General features: G+C 49.7%; 1 protein-coding gene across 4 annotated transcripts in view; it reads right to left on the bottom strand.

Moving 5' to 3' along the window:
* The window catches only part of dock3 (dedicator of cytokinesis 3), a 1,050,162-nt gene that overhangs the window by 215,863 nt on the left and 811,331 nt on the right, over positions 1–22,968 (bottom strand). For all 4 annotated transcript variants that reach the window (XM_078209344.1, XM_078209345.1, XM_078209346.1 and 1 more), the window contains one exon: positions 15,978–16,072. In XM_078209344.1, the coding sequence (XP_078065470.1) occupies positions 15,978–16,072 (95 nt within the window). The remainder of the gene's footprint in view (positions 1–15,977; positions 16,073–22,968) is intronic.

Here is a 22,968-nt window from a genome sequence, read left to right as displayed (position 1 = left end):
CTTAACTTCTACAGGGAGCGGGTGGCCGCTCTTCCCCTCAGGTGCCAGGTGTGTGAGCATCTCACACAGGTGTCGGACCGTGTCCTTGGATAGTCTGAGCCAGTGATGGCACATAACCTTCAACAGTCCGGCGATTGAATGCCTGGTCCGGTACCGCCTTTGCTTCCGCATCCTCCTTCTTCTGGCCACTCTTTCGGGAGATTGCTCTCCCACCTCCTGGCCTTCAGCGGCAGCCCCCTCCCCTCCTTCCTGAGGACCTGCCACTGGCTGCTCCTGCGGTGGCCTCCCAAACTCTCCACCTCCTGAGCCACATGATGGCCAGCTCTAAATCAATCAGTTCCAGATCCATTCTGCACAGTGGGGGTTAGAGAGAGAAAGATTGATAGATACATGTCATTGCTTGCATCTACCCCAGCACTAGCCCCCCATCCCCCACTCCCTCACTGGGTCCAGTACCCCTCTTGTGGATGCTGGCAATACAACACAATCTGTGGTGCCATTCGTCACCTGATTAGGTTGCCTGCCATTGGCATCATGAACATGGCTGGCAGGGAGAGTGTGCAGGTTGGTGTGCGGGCGTGACCATTGCGCGCCCTTGAGCCATTGCCATGCGTTTCCAGGCAGGTCAGGGACACAAGGCAGGAAACGACTCCTAATTATCACAAGATGGCTTCCCATTCACTGCAGAGTAAATGCAGTATGAGTATCTATGTTAACCTGAGCACCCCTGCTTGGAGCATCAGTTGCTTGAACTGGTTAGCCCTCAAGCAGCACTTCTCCCCACCCTCGATGAAAATCACAACACTCATTCCAGTCCCTCACCACGCCCCACAGCCAGAACAAAGGAACAGCACAGTGGCTGCAGAGAGCAGCCTGTCCAGCACCCCTTTAAGGACCCCACCCCAGAGGAACAGCACAGTGGCTGCAGAGAGCAGCCTGGCCAGCACCCCTTTAAGGACCCCACCCCAGAGGAAAAACATGGTGTCTGCAGAGAGCAGCCTGGCCAGCACTCCATTAAGGGCCCCATCCCAGAAGAACATCACAGTGTCTGCAGAGAGCAGCCTGGCCAGCACTCCGTTAATGACCCTATCCCACTCCACAGGGCCAGGGCATGGAACCTGAACATTAGCAGGAAGCTCCACACAGCGAGCAGCAAAACGTCGGACTCTGCCTCCAATCTCCCCAGCACTCTAGGGGCTGCAGCTCCATCAAATCTACTTCCTTACTCCTGTTCAGTGCTGCAAAGCTAACTCCTGACTTTTATATACCTCGTGTATATTGCACCAGAGTGACATCACGCTATAGAGGTGGGAGATGCTAATGAGGGTGGAGATTGCTCTCTCGGGCCTGCTCATCAGATGCAAAGCTATGTAAAAGCATGCAAATAACGGTTACGCTGATTTTTGGTGTGGTTCTGTCGCTGCCAACAGTCTTGGGTTAGGAGACGCAAACAGGGTGCGAACACTTGCGCGAACCCCGTGAATTGGCCAACACGGGAATCTCCTAACCCGCCGCGTGAGAAAACTGGCACAACGGATTGGAAGAATCGTGCCCCCATATGTTTTGGTAACATTCGTTCATGGAGAACTTTGAATCATGCTGCGGGATCTTTTATCTCCACTTGAGAGGGCAGCCAGTACCTTAGTTTAAAATCTCATCTGAGTGGCACCACTCCAATAGTGTAGCACTCTCTCACTAAAGTATAAAAGCAAATTACTGCGGATGCTGGAATCGGAAACCAAAAGAGAAAATGCTGGGAAATCTCAGCAGGTCTGGCAGCATCTCTTTACAGATGCTGCCAGACCTGCTGAGATTTCCCAGCATTTTCTCTTTTGTTCTCACTAAAGTGTTAGTTTAGATAATTTTCAGACAGCTTTTGTAAATAATCAGCATTTTCAAGTAAGACAATTTTGTTCTCAGACCTAAATGCTCTCTGTGATTTACCAAAGACTCATTTTGAGAACAAGAGCTTTCGTAATTGCGGCAGCCACCAGGATTAAGAGATAATAAACAGAAACTGTCAGTTTGTTAGCAATATTTTACATCTTAGCTGCCAAAGAGCATCTGGTTTACCATCGTATTGGATGACATCACCTCTGATAATGCAGCAATTCCTCAGAACTGCACTGCTGTAGCCACCCATATTGTGTTCAGTATGGATGCAATATTGAATTTCTTTGTTGTCGCAATTATAAGTTATAGGAACTGGACACACACATCCCAGTTCAATCTATTAATCTTTACAGGGTCCAGCTTGTGAACCACCTGACTCTTGGTTAAGCTGACAGCAGTGTGAAGTTGGTAACTGTTTTGACCGGGCAATAGACAGGAGGGAAGGCACCACAGTGTGAGGGGGTGATTTGGAAGATGTTGGCCACAATTCTCCCATCCCGACTTCCTAATTTTTTGGCGGGTCACGGCGATAGAATCGCGCATGCGCCAATTCGCGGGATTCGCACATGCGGTCCCGATGCGTGCATGTCTCCCAGCGACGGATATCCGGCGCGGTCGGGACCACACTGAAAACCAGTGGGAACACCAGGTAAGTTATTTTAATGTGATTTGAATGTCATTATCGGGCCCAGGACTTAATTCTCTGGGCCTGATAGCATCTCCCACCCCGCCAATACAATTTCACTCCGGCGGGATGTAGAGTAGCTCCCCACTTTCGGGGAACTGGTGGGAGCTCCAGCTGGAGTGAAGAGCGGGCAATCAGGGCCTCCCAGGGGGTCGGACGGCAGGGGGGGGTGATGCCCCCTGGGCATGGCCCCTTGGCAGTGCCAGCCTGTGCCCCCTGGCACTGCCCACCGGGCATAGGGCAGTGCTAAGGAGGCGAGGCCTGGGGGTGGGGCCTAGGGGTGGGGCTTAGAGGCGATCGGTGGGAGTGGGGGTCTCCCGCTGCCACTCTGCAAGGGGATCGGTCGGGCTGGAGGGAGGCCAGTGACTGGGGCAGGCTGGTGCTGGGTCTGCTGGTGGTTGGGAGGCGGCGGGGGGGGGGGGGGGGGGAGGGGATTGTCACTGCTGGGGACAGGGGGCGGTTGCTGAAGATCAGGGCACTCCTGGACGGGGAAGGTCGGGACTGGCCCGGGAATGCTTGTGGGAGCCGCGATCAGGCTGCGACCGGACCATGGGGGGAAGGGGGTGGGGGGCGGGGGGCAGCACTGCGGGGGTCCTGGGCTGGCCAGCAATTGAGCTGGCCAGCAAACCAGAGGCTGACAGATCGGGGCCACTGCACATGAACAAAGAACAAAGAAAATTACAGCACAGGAACAGGCCCTTCGGCCCTCCATGCCTGCACCGACCATGCTGCCTGACTTAACTAAAATCCCCTACGCTTCCAGGGACCATATCCCTCTATTCCCATCTCATTGATGTACTTGTCACTACCGTATCCACTTCCACTACCTCCCCCGGCAACGAGTTCCAGGCACCCACCACTCTCTGTGTAAAAAGTCTGCCTCGTGCATCTCTTTTAAAACTTGCCCCTCGCACCTTAAACCTATGCCCCCTAGTAATTGACTCTTGCACCCTGGGAAAAAGCTTCTGACTATCCACTCTGTCCATGCCCCTCATAATCTTGTAGACTTCCCTCAGGTCTCCCCTCAACCTCCGTCGCTCCAGTGACAACAAACCAAGTTTCTCCAACCTGTCCTCATAGCTAATGCCCTCCATACCACGCAACATCCTGGTAAACCTTTTCTGTACCCTCTCCAAAGCCTCCACATCCTTCTGGTAGTGTGGCGACCAGAATTGAACACTATATTCCAAGTGCAGCCTCACTAAGGTTCTATAAAGCTGCAACATGACTTGCCAATTTTTAAACTCAATACCCCGGCCGATGAAGGCAAGCATGCCGTATGCCTTCTTGACTACCTTCTCCACCTGCGTTGCCACTTTCAGTGACCTGTGTACCTGTATACCCAGATCCCTTTGCCTATCAATACTCCTAAAGGTTCTGCCATTTACTGTATATTTCCTATCTGTATCTGACCTTCCAAAATGCATTACCTCACATTTGTCCAGATTAAACTCCATCTGCCATCTCTTCGCCCAAGTCTCCAACTGATCTATATCCTGCTGTATCCTCTGATGGTCCTCATCCCTATCCGTAAATCCACCAACCTTTGTGTTGGCCGCAAACTTACTAATCAATCCAGTTACATTTTCCTCCAAATCATTTATATATATTACAAACAGCAAAGGTCCCAACACTCATCCCTGAGGAACACCACTTGTCATAGCCCTCCATTCAGAAACGCACCCTTCCACTGCTACCCTCTGTCTTCTTTGACTGAGCCAGTTTTTTATCCACCTTGCCAGCTCACCTCTGATCCCATGCGACTTCACCTTCTGCACCAGTCTGCCATGAGGGACCTTGTCAAAGGCCTTACTGAAGTCCATGTAGACAACATCCACTGCCCTACCCTCATCAACCATCTTCGTCACTTCCTCGAAAAACTCGATCAAGTTCGTGAGACATGACCTTCCCTTCACAAAACCATGTTGCCTCTCACTAATACGTCCACTTATTTACAAGTGGGAATAAATCCTGTCTCGAAGAATCCTCCCCAATAATTTCCCATGCAGTGAACTTTTTTGGGAGAAAGTGTAATAAAATCAAGTGGGAATTATTCTCAGACTTGTTGCCATTTAACTTATTCTGTGTATGACTTGTGGTCCAGAAAGGTGATTTGTTAATCTACTCATTGAGGCTTATCATTCTGATCAGTCTGTTTTTCCCAAGGGTTAACCACTAAGGCATGATTCTAAGTGACTCCCAATATCCACAGTACTGCTCCCTGTCACTGAGAGACACTCAGCCAGATAGCTATTATACACATTTTTATATACTTTAGAAACATTATGAACTCCAACTTTATAGGAAACCTAGAAGATTAAAGTTTTCTTCATTGTTCACATTATGTTAAAGACTCATCTTTCAGCTGTCTCAATGGACCAGCTGGCTAAGAGGGTGAGTAGTTGAGCCATAAAAATCAGAAGGTCCTCGGTTCCATTCTCGGTCTGCACTAAGGTCTTAGCCATGGTGGGAGTACAAGTGTTCCAACTGATCTTAAGGTCTTTGGGTTAGGAGAGGAAGAATCAGTTGGAGTTTTCTCTTCTGACTGCTAACCAGTTACGTGAGTATACATAAGTGTGAGCACATGTCTGCTCATATGAACATGTTCACATGTGGGCTGAATTTTATGCTGCTTGACGGAGTCTGACCTGGAAGTGCATGGATCGCCGATTCCTGCCTTATAAAGGCTTGCATCCAGTTATCAGCTGCTGAGAATGGTGGGCAGTGTGCCCAGTTAGGGAGGAAAGGTGAGAGATCAGGGGAGAAAGAGGCTGTGAACCAGAAATTGGTCATGACCACCCATTTAAAAGCACCCCTTGCAGGGGACTGTGGAAGCTGCAGCAGAATATTTGTTTGGAGGCAGAGGTTTTTACAATGCTGTTAAATCCATTGAACTATTGCACTACCAGCAGGTGTGACTTTGGCTTTAAATATTGATGACTATTGTGCTAACAGTGTCATTCAGGACCATTGCCAGAGTGGGAAGAACATTTGAATGCAGCTGACCCATTTCCTCTATGAATAACAATTGTTTGGAAAAAGATTCCAAATCAATCCTGTAACTCTCTTTGTTTCTTTATAGTTGGAGGAGGGAATGAAGTCACCAGCTGCAGAGAGACGCAGGTCAAGGGTGGCCCTATCGTTTGCCAATGAGTCTTGCAAGTACTCCTCCAGATTTTCCAGTGAATGGTGGGAGGTCCTCATGTCAGCAGATGGGAAGAGGAGATATCCAAACCAGACCAAAGCAGCTTAGATGGAGATTGCAAAGGACGTCAGCAGAAGTGGGGTCCAAAAAACCGGGTTGCAGTGCCAAAAAAGGCTCAATGACCTCTTGAGATCTGCCACAGCGAGTGTGTAACCATTTCAAAGATGGACCTATTTGGAAGGGTGTGATGTGGATCAGTTGTGGGATTGCCTAGTCCTATCCAATGTAGAAGGCGGGATGACACAGATATGTCTCTCCGCATGGTATTGGAGGTTGGTGGGATGGCCTCTGAACTGCAACACCTGTAGTTGGCAAAAGTGTAGAGAAATGTTGACTGCCAATAAAGGACACATTGGTTAGAACCATAGAATAGAATCCCTACAGTGCAGAAGGAGGCCATTTGGTCCCTCGAGTCTGCACCAGCTCACGGAAAAAGTATCTCACCCAGGCCCTCCTTTCCACCCTATCCCTCTAACCCCACGCATTTACCATGGCTAATCCACCAAGCCTACATACACATCCTTGGACGAGACATGGTTAGACATTTGAAGGCATGATTGTAGCACCGCATATTTACTATAATGTCTCTTTTTATTTGGAGAAGAGGGCACATAATACCTTAGTGAGAGGGCCCAGACCAGAGGTGCACCTATACACATGGCCATTCCCACCCCATCTGAGAAGGTGGTTCTGAAGATGGTAGCCAACAAATGGAATTGAGCCATTGGGCAAGGCAAGGTTGGAGGATGCTCCCAGGGTGGTGATATTCCAAGGACACATACCTCTCTCCTGCAATCAGAGCTGAACAGGGCAGGGGAGTGGGAGGGCTGTTGGAAACTGGGCAAGTCATCAGGAAGGTAGCATTGATGGCTTTTGACTTTGGAGGCTTTCACAGGATTCGGGTAAGAAAGTGTGCCTCAATGTTGAAGAAGCTAAGGTTCAAACACTGACTACCATCTTTCAATAGTGTTATTATGTGTTCTGAGCAACCATGGGCGGTATTTTACCATTTTTTGTGTAAGTGCTGGGCGGACTTGAGATTGGGAGAGTTTCAGATGTGTCTTTTGGGCCTGTTCTTAAGCCCCCCCACACGCACTCTGGCTGCAAAATTTTCAGTGAGTCCGATTCTTGCTGCAGAAGCCTGTGGGTGGGGCTTAACGTGCCCCAAACACTGCAGCTCTGATCGGAGCCTCCAACTGTGCACGCAAAGAAAGAAAATACTGCTCCCCTGGACCCCATGGACATTGGACCTCCCCCAACGTTACTGATCCCCTTATCCCCAACCCCCACCACTCAGATGATCGCGGCCCCCTCCCTCCCACTGATTGCAGGCAGAGTAGCAGCGGCCCCCTGCCCCCCACCTATTGCAGGCAGAGTGCCAATGCCCCCCTCCCCCCACCGATTGCAGGCAGAGTGGCAGCATCCCCCCCACCCCCTCAGATCTGCACAAGGCCCCCATCTCTCCTTGTCTCCGATGGCTGTATGACACCTCCCTCTCTCTCCCCTGCCCCCAATCATCGTAGAGGCACAGATCCACCGCCCCCCCCCCCCCCCGCCAGCAGCACACCTGCAACTGCTCATTTTCCTTCCCCTCAATGCCAACAAGCAAACTGCATTTAACTTGCTGGAATGTTCTCCTAAACTGCCTGCAGCTGATCTGCCCTAACAAAAGGCAGCTCCACAAAAACCCCAAGGATGAACAGGCAGGCAGGCAGTGCAGGAAAAAATGGCAAAGAAGTCAGCGCCCAGATTCACTGAAGGCGACCTCAACAGGTTGCTGGATGACGCAGAGGCAATGCGGGGCACCCTCTTCCCCCTTAGCAGGATGCAGACGCAGGGGAGGTGATGGCAAAGCGGCCTGGGAGGCAGTTGCCGCCTCAGTTAGTGCCATGGCATTGGCCCCCAGAACGGGGAAGCAGTGCTGCAAGAAGGTCAATGACCTCATCTGGGCAGCAAGGGTGAGTGCTTAACCCCATCTAGCATCTTCCCCCAAATTACCTCCAGATTCCCCCACCTCCAGCACCCTACATACTTCCAGCCCCTGACCCCAAAGCACCTTCTTCTTCCTCCCCCGCCAAGAGTATCACTGCGCTTGCCCTCTGAGGGCCACTCCCTGTAACTCTGCAGGAGTCACGCCATCATTTCTTTCATGGCTCCTTCTGTCCCCAAAGGATAAGACTGCCTATAACACCCACGAGACGGTGAAGACAGAGGGTGGTGCGCCTCACCTCCTTTGAGGAGCGAGCACTGGAGCTGTCCAGAGAGGAGGACATCCGAGCAGTCACCGACAGAATAGTCGGGCTGGAGTCGAGAAGTGAGCACCTGTCAATCCTCCACTCAACTTGAGGCAATTACTAGGGGGCATGGGTTTAAGGTGCAAGGGGCAAGGTTCAAAGGAGATGTACGAAGCATGTTTATTTACACAGAGGGTGGTGGGTGCCTGGAACTCGCTGCTGGGGGAGGCTGTGGAAGCAGATATGACAGTGACTTTTAAGGGGCGTCTGGACAGATGCATGAATGGGCTGGGAACAGAGGCATATAGGGGTTATAATTCAGATGGGCAGCATGGAGGGCTGAAGGGCCTGTTCCTGTGATGTAATCTTCTTTGTGCTTTGTTCTATGTTCAATGGAGAAATGTCAAGCAACATTCTGGCATCCCAGACTCCTCTCCCTCCCTCGTACTTAACCTCGTGTCCTGTGTTGCAGGAACAGATCCGGATGCAGCAGGGCCATTTGGAATTGAGGCCCCTACTGTAGCTCCCCCCCCATCCTGAGACTGACAGTTCTGAAGACTCCTTGGAGGAAACAGGTGAGGGGACCTCCAAGGATGGCACCTTTTGGCATCAGCTTCCACCTCACAAGTCACCATCCCAAATACTCTCACATCGGTGGGCCCAGTTAGTGGTGAGGTTTCCGAATCACTCTCTTATGAACACGACACATCTGATAATGTACATTGGTGGAGGAGGGAACATCTGAGGCCTCTGGCACAAAGGGGCATGCCGGAGGCGAGGACTCAGATGACCTCAGGCTACATGCTGGGCCTCTGAGATCACTTCTCCTCAGCTGCTTGAAATGCAGTAATAGAGCCATGGAATGCAGGAGGGGCTGACAGCCACACTGGACCGACTGCGAGGCTGTTGGGAGGAGTCCCAAGCTTTCAGGCGGACCAGCTATTGCCTGTCTTGCATGGTTCCCAAGCCACCACTGCAAGGGTGGCATCTGCGATGGAAAACCTGGGGCAAGAAATCATCATCATGAGTGGGAGGGTCCAAGCGATGGCCGACTCTCAGCGGGCCAAAGCTGAGGGACTGAACTAGCTTCTCAACGTTCTGCGGCCCATGGCTGAGAGGCTCGAGAGCTTGCACAAACTTAGCGGGACAATGCTGAGACACAGCGGGCTATGGCAGCAGCCTTGAGAACATGGTCCAGTCACAGAGGGTCATGGCTGAGGGGCTGCAGAGCGTGGCCCAGTCTCAGATAGCACTTGCTGCAGCCATTAACAGGCGGCCCCCGACTCACGTGGCCATTGCAGAGGGCTCGACCACCATGGGTACGACGCAGGTGGTCCTCCAGGAATGGCAGGGCCAGGTGATGCTGGAGCTCTGGAGCTCACTGCAGAAGCACCGCCATCCCATGGAGTGATCCAGGGCTCACAGGAACCACAAGGGAGGAGGAAGAGCTTGAGTCCATGCCGGGGCCTTCCAGCCAGGAGACTGTGGCTGTGGCTACACCTTCTGACTCCCCCCTTCCTGACACCAGGGCATCTCTGGGGCCGCGGGATGAAGAGGGTGTCATGGATACGTCCCAGACACTTGGAAGCCGGTCAGGGCCCTCAAGAGGACGCTCACCAAGCGCATCACAGGCCACGGTGTGTGGTAGGCAACTGGCCCCCTCCACGTCTGACGTACATTCAGGAGAGACACCAAGACGTAGTGGTAGGCCATGTAAAGTTAGGAAGTTGTAGTTGCACTAAGATGGCATGGGTGAAGGGCTACACTAGTTAGATATATTTTTAAGCACCTTACCATTTTCTGTTCACACGTTTTTATGTTAGCACTTATTATTTGGACACTTTTATTGTAAACAATAAATGTTTTTTCACCACCCACCTGTGACTGATTTGTCTCAGATTTGCCTCGAACAGGGATGCTGTTACCCTCAAAGCTGTGTCACTGAGAAAATGAAGCCATTGGTTCCCCAGAACCCATGAGCGATTCCTTCCCCTCCCCCACCCCACCTGTCCCGGGGCCTTGTATGGGGGTTCACTGAGCCCTTACCCTCTACACAGACTTGGGCCCAGATGCCATCATGCATGCGGAGCTCAGGTAGGGGTCAGACTAGTTTGTACCAGGGCATCATAATAATGGTGCTTAGTGAGTCGTCATCACCCTCCTGCCTGCCAAAAACCCCACTAACACAGAGTACCCAGGCCCACCACTCTGGTGTTACAATGTTGTAGTAGATAATAGGACTTTGGGGGGGTTGGGGGAAATGGAACTCACATGCAGAGACACAGGCCCTTAGTAACTGAAGCGCCTGATGATTAGGGCCTCCCTTGCGGCCCTCAAATTCCTGATTCTTGCTGCCAGCCTTCCAGCACCTGGGTGGTGTTGCTCGGCGTGGTCCTCCTCCTATTCCTCCTCCTGCTGGGCAGTCTCCTCTCCAGCGACGCCCAGCTGGTCGGCCTCCACGTCCTCCTCCTCCAAAAGGTCACCTCTGCTGTGCCAGGTTGTGAGGGGCACAGCACACCACCACAATGTGGGAAGAAATCAGGGGCTGTATTGTAGGGCTCTGCCAAAGTGGTCCAGGCACCTGAATTGCATTTTCAGGAGCCCTATGCATTTCTCCACTATAAAGCGGGTGGCAACGTGGGCCTCATAATACTGGGTTTCCACCTCAGTCTCAGGCCTCTGCACAGATGTCATCAGCCAGGTCTGAAGCGGGTACCCCATGTCACCTACGAGCCATCCCTGCACCCTGGGCTCCTCCTCAAAGGCCTCCGGTATGTCTGAGCTCCCCAGAATAAAACTGTCATGCACGCTGCCGGGGTGTCTGGCACAGACATACACCATGTTCATTTTGTGGTCACAAACCAATTGCACATTTAGGGAGTGGAACCCTTTTCTATTGATGAATCTTCTTGGATTCTGAAGTGGGGCCTTGAGGGCGACGTGGGTGCAATCTCTAGTCCCCTGCACACTAGGCATCCCCGCAATGGCTGCAAATCTTGCAGCCTGGGCTTCCTACTGGGCCTGGTCCAGATTAAATTTGATATACTGACCAGCCCAGGCATACAGGACCTTGACACAGGTGTGGACAGCTGACTGTGAAATGCCACATACATCTCCACTGGGGATCTAGAAGGAGCCAGTGGCATAGAAGTTCAGAGCGGCCGTCAATTTGACAGCCACCGAGAGAGGGTGCCCCCCCCCACCCCAAGATGCCAGATCCTGCAAAAAGTGGCACAGGTATTGCACTGTCTCCTTTCGGAGCTGGCACACGCTGTCTGACATTTGTTCAAATGATACTCGCGTGCGGAATTGCTGAGGTCTCCACTCGCTCCTTCTCCCTCTGGGTGAATGGTGACCACTTCCTGCCTCCTGTGGCCGTCTCCCTCTACTCCTGCAAGTGATAAGGCCTGGGCCTCCTCTGCCCACAATTCATACTCCTGCTCCTCCTCCTTGGCTCCAGCAGCAAACAAAAGAACAGTAAGATCAATCGGTTGCATCGCAAAAGCCATCTCATCAATCTGATGGCGGGCGGGTGGGGGGCGGGCGGGTGGAATTTGGAGGAGAAACACATGGAGAGGTTAAGGAATGCTGCTTGTCCCTAGCCCAGCAATACATTGCCCATCCTTCCCCACATGCCCCCAGCAACCAGCTTCCCCATTCCTCACCCACAGGCCCCCAGCAACACAGCATGCCCATTCCCCACCTATAGGCTCCCCATCCCCCAGCAACACAGCCCTCCCATCCCCCACCAACACAGCCCCCCATCCCCAGCAACACAGCCCCCCCTTTCCTTCCCCCAGTAACACATACAACCAGAACTCATGCAGTAGTGAGCACAGACACTGCTGCTTGAAAAGTTCTGAGGCTGCAGCACTGCCATTTCAAAGGGCTTCCAGCACATCCCCCAGCTGGAAGAGTGCTGCGTGCACTAGGACCCAGCAGCATTTCTAGGACCCAAGGTCAGTGCTGAGACCCGAGTCCGTGCTGCAACTCCGACATCGTGCTGAGCAACAGCCCCCCCACCTCCCCACACACCCGTAGAGCCCTCCCGACCCAAAACGCAACATGGCCACCACGAAAGGACCCCCTGTGAGCTGCACGGTGCCGTCCAATGGTAGGCATTTACCTCCTCACTAATCCTCACTGACGGAGCACCAGATGTGGACTTTTATCGAGCATGTCTGTTCCGGCCCGATTCCAGATTGGGCGAACGCGGTGGTAAAGGCAGATGTGCTGGTAATGTGGGACGTGCAGCTCATAAAGTGGATTAAAATATATGCAGAATTATTTAAATTGATGTTGCACCCGTTTTGGGTGGGTTCCCGATCGTGCCAATTTTTTGGCCTTGATAAAGTGTGAACTGGCATGAAAACGGGCACAGACCACGCTACTAGCCTCACGTCCAACTTTATCAAATTTTTGCACCCGAAAACGGGCACAACACGAAGGTAAAATACTGTCCCATATCTCTCTGAACACATGTCAAATGATGATGATGTCCCTCATTCTCCTTACATTATCCCCTGTAGAACAAATATCGGTGCTGTAGCTGTTTTCTGTGAGGGAGCATCGATAACTTCTGAAGAGGAGCAAGCCTCAGAGGGTGCATTGTCACCTCCTTGCTCTGCACCTAGCAAGAGATACATGCACCTTGGTGAGTGAACATGACTTAGCTGTAAGTGATCCACACTGGCGAGAGCACATCCCTAGCTGTTGGAGACTGAGACGGAGCAGATCTCTGGCACTTGGAAAAGTGTTGGAGTCAACATAAGTGCTGAGCCCAAGTCTGATGATGAACCTTTGGAGTGGCAGATGCTGGATATACAGTGCAAGGTATGTAGAGATTTGGCAGAGATTCCAGAGGCACTGCCTTGCATTGGGGGAGTCCTTCCAGGCTATGAGCACTGTGATAACCCACTCTTGTGACTGCATGGCTTCCTTCATTTAGAGTCTGGTCACTGTCATGGAGGGCCAAACACAGCAGCTCACTGATGGGATACTTGGTACGCCAGCTCACCTGCACTCAACTTGTTTGTGAGCTCCGGTGACCAGAGCCATGTTGAGAAGGGGTGAGGAGCCTGGAGTCACATCCATGTTCTGGTTTCTCTCAGGAAAGCAGGGAGGGCCAAAAGGAGCTCACAGCAGTGGATGAGCAGCTGCTGATGCCATCAGGAGCACCTGTCAGGGCACTTCTGATGAAGACAGCACCCCTCCCCCCCCGCCATCACACGTACGCAGACACAAACACATAAATGTCTCCAAGTGCTGCAGTGACAGGTGAGCCTCCTGCCACTGTGCAGGAGACACGTAGCATGTGAGGCTCTCCTAGACTCAGGTGACCAGAGGATATCTGGCAGTCATCCAAGGCAAAGTAGCACAAGGTCAGCAGCCTTGGTCCAGCACAGCTGGCAGCAAGCAGGGGAGCACCACACCCTAGCACATGTAACAGAATTTAAAAAGACACATTAGTCACACATAGATTCACATGGATGATTTTCACATTTATGAGTTAGGAAGAATGTTGATTAATTTTGCGGTTAAATAATTATTCTTTTCGCAGGATATGTTTCGGCTACATTTGCGCATTATCTGTGATGTGATGGTTTTGAATTGGATAGTCTAAATGCTGACAAGAGAATTTGGGTGCAGGTGGGTCCCTCTGATCGGCATTAATTAGTCACTCTACAGCGTCCATTTGCAGATGTGGCCCTGGTGTTCGTGAGAGGGAGAAAGCAGGAAAAGGTAAGAATGCCAAGAAGGTATAGTTGAGCTAGAGACATATTGCTTTTGGAATCTTTGCAATATTAGAGAATCTCATGTCTTCCAGTTATCCAGAGCCTCCCACAGATTGGTTTGTGCAGTTGTCTGGCATGGCTCACCCTCCTCATCATCAGACTCATCATTAGAGGATGGGGGCTGTCTCCTTCAAATCCTCTTCTGCCAGGACTTCCCTTCTTTAGGGAGCCAAGCTGTACAAGGCACAGCTGAAAATGACCAGGAGTGAGACTCTAGCAGATGCATATTGCAGAGCACCACCTCAACTGTCCAAACATCTAAAAGGCATTTTGAGCAGATCAAAGAGCTCTTTCCACTCTATATCATCTGAGCCTAGATCGTCTCTCACAATTGACCTCATTTCAGACCTCATTAACAGTGCTACCCCACCAACCTTTCCTTTCCTCACCTAAAGATTCCGGACTGGTGAATATACCAGGCACCTGGGAATGCCTAAGGATGAATGTGTAGTGACTACTACCCAGATAACACGCAAAAACAAGAATTATTTTTTGATTATGAGTGTACATAGATGGAGTGATATTGTTTTCTGTTTATAAATGCTCCTGGCTGTCCGGATGGAGTTTTTATTGCAAAATGGATTCGATTAATTATCCCTTGAACACTTGGAAATCCAGCCATGGTTGCAAAGCCTCTGGCTCTTTCCACTTGACTGGTGTTATCACTGGTCCAAAGATGTGCGGGTTAGGTTGATTGGCCATGCTAAAATTGCCCCTTAGTGTCCTGGGATGTGTAGATTAGAGGGATTAGCGGGTAAGATATGTAGGGATATGGGGGTAGGGCCTGGGTGGGATTGTGGTTGGTGCAGACTCGATGGGCCGAATGGCCTCTTTCTGTACTGTAGGGTTTCTATGATTCTATGGTAAAAGATATGTAATGATAAAACATTATTGCAGTGATAGACTGCAGGCTGAGAAATTCCACTAAGGTCTCCACAATGCTGTCTGCAATAACCCAGAGGCAAAGAAGTTAAATGCCACTGTGACTTTAATGCCACAGGCATCAGGTGGCTGACCACACAACTGGAGGCCATGTATCGAGAAAACATGTCACAAAGGGATGTGAATGTCTCCCTTGGGAAATGCAATCTTCTGAGGCACTGTCATTCAGACATCTGTAGGTAAGGCATCCAGACCCTATAGACACAATTAGTAAGGTAGTGCCTTCTCCTGCTGCCTGCCTGTTGTTGCTATCTCCCCTTCACAGTCCCTTGCTCAGCAGCAGATTGTCCACTTTGCTGAACTTCATGGCACACCTGCCCACTAGCCAGCAGCCCTCCTCCTTCACATCCGATCCTCCTCACTGCTGGAGATGCCTCCAATAGAATGCACAATTCCCATAGGGTACAGTAATGTACAAATGCTGTCGTGCAAAATGTTGATTGGTGCACTTCCTTTTTGCCCCGTTCCCTGTGGAAATGCCCTAATGCAGATTGAAATTAATGATAAACAGAATTAACAACACTAGCAAGGTCTCTCAGCTTCAGCAGCAGACTCTTCTACGAAAGTCAGCCTTCGTCCCATTTGCAGAATATTTATCTGCCTTTGCAACATTTCTTGATAAAAAACATGACTCCCTGCAAACATGTGGCCTGTGCATCCATCACATTATGGTATAGGCTAGGTATTATTCAGGTTCATTAGTTTGTTAACAAGTTTAATAGCTCGTTAATGCTTTTTTAAATGGCGGGTGGGCTGCTGATTTCTGCACCCACCCAACCTTCTTATTATTGACGAGTTGATTTTGAATTAACGACCTAATGTCAGCAGGTCAGATTTTATGCATGTGTGAAACGGCAGCGGTCCCATCTTCTGAATGTAAAATTCCCTCCCTTGTATATGTACACACGAATATATATGGGATCAAGATAGGATTGGATTCTGAGGACTTTATAGCATGACAACGTTCAGTGCCTAGGTTTGCACTTGAAGAATGGCCATTTGGATAAAGTACTTAAAGGTGAGCAGCCCATGATATCAGTAAGGACTAACATCTACTGGAAAGGAGTAGATGGCTAGGTGGGGAAAAGGTGGATAGGGGAAGACAATTTCAAGTTCAATATTTTACTTTAGCACTAATGAGGTATAGTGGGATAGATTTGTGCCCAGATACATTTGGATCACTCTACGACATGAGTGTTCCTGAAATGGTAAGGACAACTTACTTGCTGGTTAGAAGTCTCATCACCATCCAGTCACGTGGGTAGACACTCAGCTTCATTAAATTACGGAACACGCAGAATATTTTTAACAAGAAATCCTAAGAAGGGAAGGAAGACATGAAGTAACGTGATGAGTTAATGCCAAAGTATCACTTTACTTACCCATTTGCTAAGAAGTTAGTTTTATTTTACAGGAGTTTTGGCATGATCAGTGTTATAACAATTCAGTAGGCAGCAAACCAGATAGCTCGAAGGAATGCTGCCTGCAAATCATTAAATAGGGGCTTGTTTGACCTTTTGGGAGGTCAGTGACATCACTGCAGGGGTTCCTCAGGGTAGGCTCCTAGGCCCTTTTTTCTCGAGAATGTGTCCTCTCTATTGCTTTCTTTTAGCCTTACTTCATGTCAGTTAATAACAGTTATCATCTCAAAAGTTTAGGAAAGCACACAGGGATACCTTTATAGTCTGTGGGGGATGTCCTTTATGGCATCTTTGACTTTCCTGGAGGTAGTGTTAGAGGGGGAGGAATGTAAGTGCTGAAGTTTATTGCTTCTACTTTCCAAAGGCTGGGCATATCACTGGTCAGATACAGAGTAAAGCTCTCTCATTTGTTTGTCAACAACTGTTTGGACAAATGGTTCTCCAAAGTCGTCTGCACTACATCATGGAAATGACCTGGTATTCAAGTATAGTAATTCAACCACATGCCAGTTTCTCATCACCAACACCTCTTATTGTGCACCAAAGGAAAATGCTGCTCTCGCAGCTTACAGTCAGGTAGTCTTCACCTTAGGATCTACAATGCTGGTCCAGGAAAAGTGACAGGCTTAAAAATCCTCCCTGGCTGCTTCCCACTGGGCCAGCTAATATGGCAGTTCGTACTCCACAAAGACCACAGATAGATCTACTGATGATCCCCTGTGGCCTCCGTGATCATCATAACATCCTTCCCCCTTAGGTTGTGTCTCTCCCAGCACCACCGCTGCAAGGAGGTCCTTTCCATCACTTGGCACTTGCGCTGAGGTCCGTTAAAGGTGGGGCTAGGTCAGGTGGTGTAAACAAAACAGGGGACCTTCTTTTCTGGAGCGAGCATCGCAGAATTACCAAAGCATGTTCCTCCTCAGGTTCTGCTTCAGTCCGGAAGCCCACTTCTTCAGCCTCCATCCATCTTCACTATCCAGAGGGGCCAACACAGAGTTAACTTCAAGTTGAGAGCTGGCACTGGCAGTGGCTATCTCCATGGCCAGTGGTAGCGGCTGCTCGGGCAAGGATTCCCTGGCTCAGAGGTGGTCTAAGACTTAGGGTTTTACCCTGAAGTCTGACCTTGTTTGATACTGGTCCTATTTTCTTCATAATGATCCCAGGGACCCATTTGGGACCATCCTTTAAGTTCCTTACATGATTCAGATCACCAGTTGCAAAAGTTATCTCTGTGCTCATGGAATCAAAGTTTCTTTTTTGGTTTTCCTGTTGGGACTTCACTTTCCCTGCCAAGTTTGGGAATAATAAACTCAATCTGGTATGAAGCCATTTCCCCATCAACAGCTCTGCTGGAGCAACACATGTTGTGTTGTGTGCTGTGGTCCTGTAATTGAGCACTAATTGTGCCAGTTTAATCCGCATGTATGTCGTCAATTGTTTCTTCATACCATTTTTGAAGGTTTGAACCACCTAATCTGCCAGTCTATTTGATGACGGTGATAAGGTGCAGTCTGGTCATGTTGGATATCATTGGAGAGCACAAAGTTCTAGAAATCACCGCGAGTGAAGGCCGTGCCAGGACTTCCAATATTCAGTGTGTGCTGAATATTCCAACCAGGACTTCCAATGTTCCGTGTGTGCTGAAATTTCTCAATTGTATCCCAAGTAGTTGTGGAGCTCATGCGATGCACCTCCAACCACCTGGAGTGTGCAACCACCATGATTAAAAACATAGAACCCATGAAAGACCCTTGCAAAGTCCACATGTACAGGCACCTATGGCTTGCCAGGCCATTCCCATAGGTGGAGGGAGGCAGAGGGTGGGATTTTTAAAATTTTCCTGGCACAGGTTATATTGCTTTACCAAGTCTGCAATGTTGGAATCAAAACTGGGCCATCAGACGTAACTCCTGGCCAGCATCTTCATTTTTGATACTCCCAGGTGGCCATTATGTAATTCAGTTAACATTGGACATTGTCCTGGAGGTGGAACAATTACTCAGGACCTCCAAAGAATGACCCTGTCCTCAACAATAAGTTTGGATTTCTTAATGAGGTAGGGTTTAATTTCTTCGGAGGGTCATCCTTGGAATTCCCTCGTGTAAAATCATGTGCCTAATTTTAGATAAGGTTGGGTCTTTTTGAGTCCAGGCTTTAATCTGCCTTGCTTACACTGGCAAGGCCTCCAGAAAATTCACGGTGATCACAACCTCTTTTGCTGCTTGTGGTCAATGGGAGGCGGACAACTCAGTGCATCAGCATTAGCTGTCTGGGTCCAGGGGTGGTATAATACATTCGCAGGCCAGTAATAACAAGGCCTAGCACTGTATCCAAGCAGACAGGGGGAATTGCTTTGTCCTCTTTGAAGAGGCTCAGTAAGGTTCATGGTTGGTAACTAGAAAAAACCATTGACCGTCGACGTATTGATGGAACTTCTTCAACCAAATATGACTGCCAACCGTTCCTTCTCAATTTGAGAATATTGTCGCTCTGCATCCAAAAGGGTCCTGGAGGTGTACGCAATAGGCTTCTTCATCCCATCTTTCCAACGATGTGACAGCACTGCACCAAGCCCGTATGGCGAAGTATCACAGGTTAAATTAAGTTTTTTCTTAGGGTCATAGAATGCTTACAATACATTCAGCCCATCGAGCCTGTACCAGGGGAGGGAATCGAAATGAGGGGACTGAGAGCGAGGAGGTTAGCTCGCAAATAGATAAGGAATGTAAACAGGGTAAGAGGGAGGTTAGACGAGTGATGGAGAAGGGAAGTGCTCAGGCTGAAGGTCTGAGATGTGTCTATTTTAATGCCAGGAGTGTAGTGAATAAAGTGGATGAGCTTAGAGCGTGGATTGCTGCTTCGAATTGTGATGTGGTGGCCATTACGGAGACTTGGATGTCTCAGGGACAGGACTGGGTGCTTCAGGTGCCGGGTTTTAGATGTTTCAGGAAGGACAGGGAGGGAGGCAAGAGAGGGGGGGGGGGAGTGGCACTGTTGATCAGGGATAGTGTCACGGCTGTAGAGAAGGTGGACGCCGTGGAGGGATTGACTACGGAGTCTCTGTGGGTGGAGGTTAGGAACAGGAAGGGGTCGGTAACGTTGCTGGGTGTTTTCTATAGGCCGCCCAATAGTAACAGAGATGTTGAGGAGCAGATGGGGAAACAGATCCTGGAGAGATGTAGGAATAACAGAGTTGTCGTGATGGGAGATTTTAATTTCCCAAACATAGATTGGAATATCCCTAGGGCTAGGGGTTTAGATGGAGAGGAGTTTGTTAGGTGTGTCCAGGAGAGTTTCCTGACACAGTATGTGGATAAGCCTACTAGAGGGGAGGCTGTACTTGATCTGGTGCTGGCTAATGAACCTGGACAGGTGGAGGATCTCTCGGTGGGTGAGCATCTTGGGGATAGCGATCATAATTCTATCTCCTTCACGATAGCATTGGAAAGAGATAGGATCAGGCAGGCTAGGAAAGTGTTTCTCTGGAGTAAAGGGAAATACAGTGTCATCAGGGAGGAAATTAGACGGGTAAATTGGAAGGAGGCATTCTTGGGGAAAAGTACCGAAGGAAAGTGGAGGATTTTCAAGGAATGTTTGTCTGGAGCTCTGCATGACAACGTTCCGATGAGACAGGGGGGTGTTGGTAGGGTACGGGAACCGTGGTGCACGAAGGTTGTGATGAACCTGGTGAATAAGAAAAGAGAGGCGTACAGAAGGTTCAGAGAGCTAGGAGGTGTTAAGGATTTAGAGGAGTATACGGGATGTAGGAAGGAGCTTAAGAAGGAAATTAGGAGAGCGAGAAGGGGTCATGAGAAGGCCTTGGCGGGTAAGATTAAGGAGAATCCCAAGGCTTTCTACAAATATGTCAAGAGTAAAAGGATGAGATGTGAAGGCATAGGACCCTTAAAAGGTGAAGGGGGAAAAGTTTGTGCGGAACCATTAGAAATGGCGGAGCTGCTTAATGAATACTTTACCTCGGTATTCACGGTGGAAAGGGATCTGGGTGGTTGTACTGCTGGTTTGCGGTGGACAGAAAGGATCGAGCATGTGGACATAAAGAAAGAGGATGTGTTGGAACTATTGAATGGCATCAAGGTTGGTAAGTCGCCGGGACCGGATGGGATGTACCCCAGGTTACTGTGGGAGGCGAGGGAGGAGATTGCGGAGCCTTTGGCGATGATCTTTGCATCGTCGATGGAGACGGGAGAGGTTCCGGAGGATTGGAGGATTGCAGATGTGGTCCCTATATTCAAGAAAGGGAACAGGGACAGCCCGGGAAATTACCGACCGGTGAGTCTAACCTCAGTGGTTGGTAAGTTGATGGAGAGGATCCTGAGAGACAGGATTTATGATCATCTAGAGAAGTTTAGTATGATCAAAAGTAGTCAGCACGGCTTTGTCAAGGGCAGGTCGTGCCTTACGAGCCTGGTTGAGTTCTTTGAAAATGTGACCAAACACATTGACGAAGGAAGAGCGGTGGATGTGGTCTATATGGACTTCAGCAAGGCGTTCGATAAGGTCCCCCATGCAAGACTTCTTGAGAAAGTGAGAGGGCATGGGATCCAAGGGGCTGTTGCCTTGTGGATCCAGAACTGGCTTGCCTGCAGAAGGCAGAGAGTGGCTGTGGAGGGGTCTTTCTCTGCATGGAGGTCAGTGACCAGTGGAGTGCCCCAGGGATCTGTTCTGGGACCCTTGCTGTTTGTCATTTTCATAAATGACCTGGATGAGGAAGTGGAGGGATGGGTTGGTAAGTTTGCTGACGACACCAAGGTAGGTGGTGTTGTGGATAGTTTGGAGGGATGTCAGAAGTTGCAGCGAGACATAGATAGAATGCAAGACTGGGCGGAGAAGTGGCAGATGGACTTCAACCCGGATAAGTGTGTGGTGATCCATTTTGGCAGATCCAATGGGATGAAGCAGCAGTATAATATGAAAGGTACCATTCTTAGCAGTGTAGAGGATCAGAAGGACCTTGGGGTCCGGGTCCATAGGACTCTTAAATTGGCCTTGCAGGTGGAGGATGCGGTCAAGAAGGCGTACGGCGTACTGGCCTTCATTAATCGAGGGATTGAGTTTAGGAGTCGGGAGATAATGCTGCAGCTTTATAGGACCCTGGTTAGACCCCACTTGAAGTACTGCGCGCAGTTCTGGTCACCTCATTACAGGAAAGATGTTGAAGCCATTGAAAGGGTGCAGAGGAGATTTACAAGGATGTTGCCTGGATTGGGGGGCATGCCTTATGAGGATAGGTTGAGGGAGCTTGGTCTCTTCTCCCTGGAGAGACGAAGGATGAGAGGTGACCTGATAGAGGTTTACAAGATGTTGAGAGGTCTGGATAGGGTAGACTCTCAGAGGCTATTTCCAAGGGCTGAAATGGTTGCTACGAGAGGACACAGGTTTAAGGTGCTGGGGGGTAGGTACAGAGGAGATGTCAGGGGTAAGTTTTTCACTCAGAGGGTGGTGGGTGAGTGGAATCGGCTGACGTCGGTGGTGGTGGAGGCAAACTCGTTGGGGTCTTTTAAGAGACTTCTGGATGAGTACATGGGATTTAATGGGATTGAGGGCTATAGATAGGTCTAGAGGTGGGGATGTGATCGGCGCAACTTGTGGGCCGAAGGGCCTGTTTGTGCTGTGGCTTTCTATGTTCTATGTTCTAACAACAATCCCACCCATGCCCTACTCCCGTAACCCTACATATTTACCATGCTAATCCCCCTCACACTACAGCGCAATTTACTATGGCCAATCAATTTAACCTGCACATCTTTGAACTGTGGGAGGAAACTGGAGCACCCAGAAGGAATCCATGCAGACACGGGGAGAATGTGCAAACTCCACACAAACAGTCACCCAGGCTAGAATTGAACCCGGGTCCCTGGAGCTGTGAGGCAGCAGCGTTGGAAATGGGCCAGTAAATTGAATGACAGTAACTGATGCTTAACCTCAGAAAAAGCCTCTGCCTGTGAAGCTTCCCAAGACCATCAATTTTCATAGTAGGGCATGCAAGGCGGCCAGAATGGAAGTCAAATTCGGGATAAATTTTCCATAGTAACTGACTAATCCCAGGAAGGATTTTAACTCTGTGATGTTTCTTCGGGTTGGTGCCTCCTTGATGGCCTTTACTTCATCCGCTTCTGAATGTAATCCCTTGCTATCTGCTTGAAAGCCTACATAGGCTACTTGGGCTGCGTGGAAAATGCATTTCTCCCTCCTCAAGTGAATGCCTGCCCTGGAAAATTGTTGCAGGACTTCTTGTAGGTTGGCCAAGTACTCCTGTTCTGAAGCCCCATGACCAAGACTTTATCTAAGTATACTGCAACCTTGGTAGCCCTTGAAGGATGTTCTCCATAACCCTTTGGAAGATGGCACATGTTGATGAGACCCCAAAAGCCAAAGGGTATACTCGCGCAGCCTCTTACGTGTGTTGATCATCACATATTTCCGAGAGGATTCATCCAATTGAAGCTGGAAATAGGCTGCGTCCAACGTGGAGAAGATTTTGCCACCTGTTAACTTGGCATACAGATCTTTGATCTGGGGCATGGAGTACTATCGAGTTTGGAAATCCACTTGGCCATCGGTTTACTGTCCCCACAAAGATGAACTGATTTGTTGGGCTTAGGAACAGGGACTACGGGCATGGCCCATTGTGCAAATTGTACAGGCCTTTTTATGCCCAAGCACTTAAGGCACCCTAGTAGAGTTTCCACCTTCTCCAGCATGGAGTAAGCGATAGACCTGGCTCTGAAATACCTAGGTGTATACCTAGGTGCAGCATTAAGGTCAACGTAGA

Source organism: Mustelus asterias, chromosome 3 (genome assembly GCF_964213995.1).
Source record: "Mustelus asterias chromosome 3, sMusAst1.hap1.1, whole genome shotgun sequence".
NCBI lineage: Eukaryota > Metazoa > Chordata > Chondrichthyes > Carcharhiniformes > Triakidae > Mustelus > Mustelus asterias.
Note: the sequence above shows the minus strand (reverse complement) of the source record. Positions and strands in the feature narration are given on the sequence as shown.